The sequence below is a fragment of the Mesitornis unicolor genome, unplaced genomic scaffold (assembly GCF_000695765.1).
Source record: "Mesitornis unicolor isolate BGI_N332 unplaced genomic scaffold, ASM69576v1 scaffold12349, whole genome shotgun sequence".
Classification (NCBI taxonomy): domain Eukaryota; kingdom Metazoa; phylum Chordata; class Aves; order Mesitornithiformes; family Mesitornithidae; genus Mesitornis; species Mesitornis unicolor.
Window position 1 is genome coordinate 87123 of NW_010209550.1, and position 8660 is coordinate 95782.

Below are 8660 nucleotides of genomic sequence, written 5' to 3' on the forward strand. Positions count from 1 at the left end.
CCCCCCCATTAGGACACTTCAGTCCCACCGAGTCAGGAGTCCATGGTTTCAAAGCAGTGCGTGGCAACTCAGTTTTACTTGACTTGGAGTTCCCCTCCAAACTCTGCAAGCAAAAGCCAGTCCTTTATTTGCTAAGGTCCCACCAGGACAGTCACAGGGACAGAGTTGGCAATGGATCTGAGATGGCACCAGAGCTGATGTACGCCTATATATGATAAAAGCAGCTTTCTTGTTTGAAACATCTGAAGCACTTAAAATCAGAATTTTATTATGCTTAACAAATTAATAGAAACTATTTAGTATCAAAAGACTACTAGCTGTCAGTAATGTTACCAATACTACCAGTATCTCTTACACAAATAAAGCTGCTGCCTAGCAGGTCTGGGTCCCCAATTAGCAGGCCCCAAAGGCAGCTGGTTACTGTTAAAGGTAGTAAGGTGAAGCAGCCAGGCAGAACCTCTTTTCTTTGTCCATCTGCCAAAGCTTTAATTATTAAGTTCACACCGATTCCTGGCATCAAAATAAGTCAAGTTTCTCCTCAGGTCCCGTATAGTATAGCACTTTCAGAGGCTAAAGTCTGCCTTCAGTTCATAGCTTCCAAATCTTGAAAGGTTTGAAATTCAACTTCTACAGGTGTTGGGAGCCTGCATGTACTACAGAGCAACTGAACTCACCCATGCTGAAGACTCAAAACATTTTTATTCAGGCAAATCTGTAAGAGCCTTTTTTAAAAGTGTTTAACCAAAATCAAAATGTTCACATGAAAATGCTGAGTTTGGTATGAAATCTACGGCATCTTCCGTGGTCTGAGCCGTTTATGTGGAAAGAAACGTCACTCAGTGATAACTTCAGTAAATAGTTACCCATAAATGAAATGTAATTGATTTTTGTGGCTATCTAATGATTATTAGACACAACATAAGCATCTAATGTATGTTCTTAAAAATCAGTATTTTAACTAATTGATTGTTAGTCCATTATCTTTGCTTATATGATAGCAATTAAGAATTATCAAAAGTATCACAACGTTCCCCTGAAACAGGAGAATAAATAAAATAAATAGGTCCTTCTTAAAATGAGCGTATGTTTAAGAGTCCAGAACTAGTAATGTACCAGCCAGCTTAAAACTCTTATTTAATTTCACCTGTTCAGGAAGACGACATTTAAGCACAGTCTCTTTCAACGGTCAGTGCTTGCTCTTGAGTGTTATGTTAAATCAGAATGCAAAAAGTGTCAACAAGCAGCAAAATCAAAGATGACTTATTTTAGAAATACGTATTTTTAATACAAATGAACCTTTTCTATTTGGTCAGAATAATTCATTTTTAACATACTTCTGTTTTGTACCTCCAGCAATTTTAAACATATATATATACACACACACATGTATATATGAATATGATTTTAACAGATACATAGGAAAACAGGAAAAAGGAATGTGTGACAGGAAATTTACAAGTGCTAAGTTTTGATTGTGCAGTACTGAGCAGCACTATTGTACGTGTTTCCTCCCTGCAGTGGGAATTTAGAAGTCTACAGTAAATACACTAAATATGCCAATGGAGAGCTGGGAGAGAGGTGATCAAAACCACGTGCAGACGCAGTCTCTTGGCAAAAATCTGCTTCCTTTGGTGCGTGCAGTCCTCCCTGTGCACTACAGTGAAATGTAAGCACTCCACAACAGAAACCAATACCAACAGGCATTTGCCAAAGCCTCTTAAGATACAGTTTCCCCCACCTCCATTCAACCCTAACACAACACAGAATATAATAAGGAGCAGCTTTCTGAGTAGGAACACTCAGTGAGTCTCTAAAATGTCCTGTGGTGTGCTGTACACTTTGACACAAGAGCCACTGCTGTCAGGGAGCCAGAAGCCCTCATCAGACTCTGAGGTGTCGTGGGGCTTGGCCATCTCAAGCTTATGTGGATGTTCCCTGTCAGGCAGTCTCAAGGAAAGCAGCCTCACAGGGAAACGAGGCAACTGAGGGTCTAGGCCAGTACTTCTCAAAGTAAAATTTAAGCTTGCCAAGAAACAGTTAATGTAAATTGCAGACTAGGGTCAGATTCTGCTGTCTGTTGGAAGGACCAGAACTTTAACAAAAGGAAAATAAGAACCAGCAGCACAGTGTGAAATGAATCCCTTTGGCTGATGATACAACTGACAGTAAACGGAGTGGACTGTTGTAGCTCAGCGTGCAGAGAGGACAGACTGGTACTCCCACTCTTCCTCCCCCTTTGCTGCCATTCTATTGCAGCCTCACAAGGAGGACTTGAGTTTAAACAAAATGTGTTGTAGCTGCCTCCTATGTCTTGCTATGGTTTTGTGGTGTTCTGCCTTCCTTTCCTGGCTCCTACTAAGAATCAACATTGGAAACAAAGGAATAAGGGACTGTGTAGTGCTGTATGTTGGGTCTCAAATCGTGACCTCTAGGATACATCAGCAGAGCAGACAAGATTTGAGAACTTGAATAAAGATATTAATGAGAACAGTACTGAGATGAAATAAGATCTTCTTCCTTTTAGTTTTGGGAGACGCTTTCCTGAATAAATAAATTTGCCATGGAATGTAAAGGGAAGTCTATTCATTCCTACTCCTAAAGAGGATGCAGACAGTTCTGCCAAACTGATAGCTGCAGGGGACTCTTAAGTCATGGCTCATTACTAGGGGCAAACAAAAATGCTTACATGAACTTTAGCGTTCATGCTCAACACTGTGAAACACTGAACATAAGCAATTTACTAAAGATAGCCTTAGCCTCTTGGGATGTATTGATGCTTCCCGACTTTCTTCGCCTTGACGTGCCATGTCAGAGACCACCATTCTGTTGCACATGAAACTCAATCTCCTGCCCCCATGACCCTTCCAGAAATGCACTATAAAGCAAGCTAGTTTCCTCTCAGTTTTTCTTATGTCCCCAGTGTCCTGAATCAAAAAATGGAACTTGGACTAATAAATGGATTGCTCTAAAGATAGGATTCAGGGGGTTGTCTTCAATTCAGTAAGCAAAGGATATAGAAAGTTTGCAGTGACTATTTTAGTCTCTAAATGAGAACACTGGCTCTTTTGTGAAGAATTTGTAACATCTGTGCAAATAAACGTAAGCAGGACAAAACTGCTCCTCCCCCAGAACTGCCTCCTCCCACAACATCCCATTTTTGCAGATGTAAGAACGCCTTCCCTGCAGGCACACACTCTGGTCAGTCACTGTACCTGTGGTGAATGAAGGTGTAACTCCTAGGATGCAGTAGCGTAGAGATGCCACCACAAGATGCATTACCCAAGAAAAAATACAATATTTGAGGGGATCATACTTGCTACTCACACTGTGCACACCCAGAGCCTTCCAGATGGCAAAACTCAGCAATCCAACTCCGCACCACGCATAGAGTGAGCCCCATCCTAGGGCTCGTAAGGCCAGCGATGAACCACTCTCGGGTAATGTAGCTGTGGCAGTAATCCCCTAAAACCAAAAATAAAGTGATCAAGACAAAGTGAACAATAATTGGAAAAAAAATATTAACTAAAAAAAAGTTAACTTAGTGATGTATTTGGTACAGGACAGCTTCAATCTGTGTAGCCCACACCAGCAGTAGGACAGACATAATCCTTTTGCTCACAGTGGTAAATGTCAGCAAGAGAGCTTGGGGGTTTTTTTCCCTGAAGGATCATTGTTCAATTTCTCACACAGAAACACAGATTTCACAAGGTTAAAGACTAGCATCTACAGTCCTTAAACAACTAAACAGTCCTATTTACTTAATAGGTATCTTGGAGAACAATTCTTGCTCAGAGGTAAACGTAAATGAGAGTGTAAGCATACAAATATAAAGAATTATTTCATTTAAAGTCTTAAATACTGAAAAGTGAAATTAACTTGCGAGATGCAAAAATTTTCTTCCAAAACATACCAAAGAGCTGCACTTTTCTATTCATCACAAAAAGTGGGGAAAAATGTTTTGTATTCTTGCTTTAAAAATACTGTATTTTTAATTTTTTTTTATTTTAAAAGTTCTCTTTCTTCTTTGATAGAATTAAACATACATAGTGTCTATCACTACAGTATTTGGTCAGTGAAATAGCACCAGTAGCTTTTTTCCTCTTAGCTTTGTATTTACTGAAATCGTAAAATGATCCTCAGTCCTCAGCATTAACACTTTTCCCTGGGATTTAGCTGTAGGCAGTTACCCAAGGACAAATACACACTTGCAAAGGGCAAAAGCAAAATGTATCTTGATCCTTATTTATTCTGATTTGGACATCCCGAAGTGGAAGCTGTTAAGAAAATAATGCTCTGCAAGTATGTGTGTATGCATACGCATGCGCACAGACACAAACAGCAGAGATCTCTCCTCACGCTATTACACATGGTCCTGTTCTTCCCTTACCACAGCTAATGAACTTTCACAACTCTTTCAGTAGAGACTGCTTGGAGTAGATGTAAAAAGCTGATTATTATTTCTGACATTTTTCCTGCTTCCATAGTCTAACCATATAGGACAACATGCAGGGAAAATAAATTAAAATCACCCATTTGGAAGATGGGAAATGAATAGACAAAAATAGCCTCTACACAGAATCTTTAAATAGGAGTCATTATCTGTGAAAATTGCTGGCAAAAAAACCTCATACCCACCCGAATGCTACTTAAATGCTTGATTGTCCCAGAAAAAAATAATAAAAAAAGAAGTGGTAAATGGAGACAACTGATCTGGTTTTACTGACAGCAGTCAAACAGTGTTCAGCCACAGGCTGATTCCTCAGTGTATTAAGTACACAGATATGAATTCTGTAAACAACACAGTTTGTTATATGATTACCAGATATGCTGTTCAGAGCATCAAGCAAGCTGATTAATGAATTGCTAACAAAATTTAAAAGACAACAGTAGCCCAGGAAAAAAAAGATGTCACCAAGAAAATAATAGTTTTAAGAGAACTGAGTTTTATTCATGAGCCCATTATTCTATGCACAGATTGCTTTTTCTTCATTACTACTCCTGTATTTTTTAAAAAAGCAACTCTTTAATTTAAAAAATAAGCTGTGGAGTCTTCCTAAAAACCAGGCCAGTAAAATATATGCTTCATTTTTTAAATTTTTTTTTTCCTGGAGGATATAAGCAGGAAGTGGGAGAAGGAGAAATGCATTGTTGTTTTCAGACAGAGGCCTCAATCCTGTAACCGTCCCCTTGTGGATAACAGTGTGTCTCAAAGGAAGCAGTGGCTAAAATAAATGGTGCACTCAACTGTTCTGGTTGATTGTATTCAGCGTATTCACTGTTTTGTATGATGTAACCCACTGTAAAATTAAACACCTGGGTAAGTGCTGGTAAAACTGGACACGTAGCAGAAGGAGGGGCTGCATTTAACACCCCCTTACCAATCATTTCTTAACTGAAGGAGTCTGCAGTAGTTCATCACTAAACAGGGCTATGTAATCTCAGTTTCGAGTCAATTTGGGCACCAGTCCTACAAATGCTTACATTTTCTGTACTTCACTAAAGTACAGTAGGTACAATTTCAGCTTCATCTCTTGCCAGTAACACTGATGCTACTCTGCAAAAGTAGGGTCTCATACTGTTGTTTCCTGGAAGTCTGAATGCAGTCATGAAGCCACGATGCTGTGATACTACAGCTGCCCCTCAGGTTTTTTTCTCCTACAAAGCTATTTAAAATCTGTCCCAGGCTGCATTGTGCTTGCGTCCCGTTTCTACTCTGACTAGTTACAAGCCAGCAAAGATGCTGAAAGAACAGGTCTCACATTTCTTCCCAACACTGAGCATCAATTCTCTCCTTCAGACCTTCCCCCAACCTTGTGCCAGCAATCACTGCAGTCATGCAGTGAAGGGGGGATCAGAAGACCAACCTGGACTAAAATCAATGTAGGAATTAATAAAAAAAAGTAGAGTTAACCAGTATCATCTCTCCAACCCAGTAGCACAAGTGTTGATGCCTTTACAGAGGCAGGAATGAATTGCCAGAAACTAAGGGCTGGTAGGATTACTTCCTTCTACAGCAATGCTGGCTGATGTCTGCTTAAAGTACCTGGCAAACTATGGTCTCACCTTACTGTGGATAAAAACAGTATTTAGGCGTTGAACATCTAAGAAGGATGCAATCATCTGTGGTTACTTATAGTTACACTTTTGTTATTATACCTGATGTGTTATTAAAAATGATTTGCAGTATGTAACTATAAATTTAAGACTGCTACTGCGAAACTGTTTACCTCACTGGTACATCAGGGAGCCTCTATAGCAGTTAAGTCTCTCAAAGTCTGGCCTTCCCTTTTGAAACTGCTCACCTACACATACCTTGACAAAAAAAGCATCTTTCCACACTTGACAGGATTTAAGTTGAGGGGCCCAGGAATCACAGATTTTTGCTACAAACTGTTGCAATTCATTTGCACACATAGGAGATAGATGGTTCTGGCAAAAATTGAAATAGTTTGTACGACTTGGTGCCATTTCCAGCATATATATTCTCAGATGTCAATGTAATGTCACTCTCAATAAATGTCACACTGATAACAGGATAGCTCAGACAGCCAAGAATATGCAGGAGCTCAAAACTAAAAGGAAAAAGGAAGTTGTTGTTTTTAAAAAAAAGATGTTAAAAAGAGAGAAAAATTCCTTCTTGTAATATGTTTCTATAGCTTGTGAAATAACTTCTCGTGAAGTTTTCTATTTTGACCGTTTAAGAAAAAGAAACCCATGTTTATTTTTTCTGAAAAGGCACTGGATGAGTTACGCCACAGCAGCCTACAGAGACAAACAGGATGGCAAAGGAAGGATCTCATGCTCTTTGACCACAAAAGGAGACTGTAAGTCATCAGCTGCAAGGGATCTGATAGAAAGTGCAGTGGAAGAACTTTTTTTCTCTTGATATGCATTGTTATTGAATTAACATTTTAAAAATAAACTCAAATGATCAGTTCTCAGCTCCCTAAAAATATCTTTTGTATTTTAAGGGCTCAGTGGAGGGGAGACTGATCAATTTTAAGGGCCTATTTTTGATATTTTCAGTAGTAACATAGCATAGGTGAGGGAAAAAAAAATTCTTCAATTCAATAAGCTGTATTTCAGATTAATATACCAACATGGTACAACTGATAGCTCTGCTTTGCAATTTCTTTTCTTCAGAATGCTCAGGTGGATCTTGTCAGTAACTGCACAGGATCAAATGATTTTTACCCATCAGATCTCATAGTTCCAAGCCACTACTCACTCTCATCAGTGCCCTTACACAACAGGGAGTAGAGAGCTTAAATGTTGACTACCATGAACTTTGTACAGCCAAACTCCACGTACATCAGTATTTCTATAAAGCATTTGATGCATTCTTATTTCCTGCATATCACAATTGGAAAGCAGTTTAAAAGGAACAAACCTTACTGAACCAGTCTGGGTTCTTCTTTTTTGTCATGGCAAGTGCCGTGCCAAAACCTGCTATCATCCCTGCTGTGGCAACAGTACCTAGAAAAATTCCACCTGCCAATAAAAGTTTAAGAAATAAAAATTAAGATTTTGTTTCTTAATGGGAGGGAAAAAAACCAAAACAAAAATTAAAATCAAACCTGTTTGGAAAATAAAATTTAAAAAATTAAGATCTGTCAGCATATGCTGAAGGGAAAGGCACAGTTGTCTACTTTATTTACATTAACTCAATATGGCAATGAAGCAAGAAAGATTTTTAAACAGAGCATTCTGAAAATTAATGGCAAGTGTATAAACTTTCAATTTTGTTTTATGTTCTAATGCTCCATTTAAAAAAACAAAAAAACAAAAAAACAAAACAAAAAAAAAACAAAAACAAAGTGACAGTAGCAGGACACTTTCCCAAGATAGAAAGCATTCTTCACTTTTCAGTTCTTTCAGTGTTTCCAAAGTCACTTGGGGTCCCTTGGTCCCTTCCAGCTCCTGCATCAAAGGTACATGTAGCCATACGTGCCCACTTTTAAGAAAAAAGTGTGTTACAAAGACTGAGTGCACTGTACAAAACCATCTGATTCATACTAAAAGATTTTCAGGGGGTTACAAGTTCTTCCTTTGCAACTATTGATACCCAGTCTGTTTTCCCTTTCCTACTACCAGTTAGGTAATTAAAAACTGGCCTGAATAGGAAGTAAGAAGCAAAACATGCATATGTTAGGTATCACTGCTTTTTAAAAATGAATTATCCTATATTATTGCAATAGAGAAGTTTGCTGTAGTCATGTAAATGTATAAAGCACCTCTGCTGCCTGGGAGCAGGAAGACCCCACACGCTGCCCAAACTTTGCATGCTCGTTGCATTTTAAATTTCAAGGTCTATGAACCAGCATTTCTCTGATTTCAGAAACAATAATTGGTCTTTAACTTCTCCTCAAAGAGGCGGCGCTGGATGCATGGCCTCGGGAGGGACAGCAAAGCGCTGCAAGGGGTCGGCGAAGCCTGAGGCAACAGGGGAGGGTGCCCCTGCATCAGCATGCTCACAGAGTCGCCATTCCCTCACTCCTGCGGGGTGTACCGGGAGCACCCCCACTCGATGGCGGTCTCGCTTCATTCCCCGGGGGCTTTCCCGCCCGGCCGCCGCGGCGCTGGGTCGGGTCGGCCTGAGAGGGAGAGCGGGACGAGCGTCGGCCTCCGCTCCGCCAGGGGGCGCGAGAAGCCCGAGCAGC

The 8660-nt window shown here is 39.7% G+C and overlaps 1 protein-coding gene across 1 annotated transcript in view; it reads right to left on the reverse strand.

Moving 5' to 3' along the window:
• Positions 1–7498, reverse strand: part of TMEM242 (transmembrane protein 242) — a gene marked incomplete at its 5' end in the record, with an annotated part of 18550 nt that extends 11052 nt beyond the window's left edge. The window contains 2 exons of the mRNA XM_010192913.1: positions 3325–3462; positions 7391–7498. Coding sequence (XP_010191215.1) covers positions 3325–3462; positions 7391–7498 — 246 coding nt within the window. The remainder of the gene's footprint in view (positions 1–3324; positions 3463–7390) is intronic.
• Positions 7499–8660: the final 1162 nt, after the last annotated feature.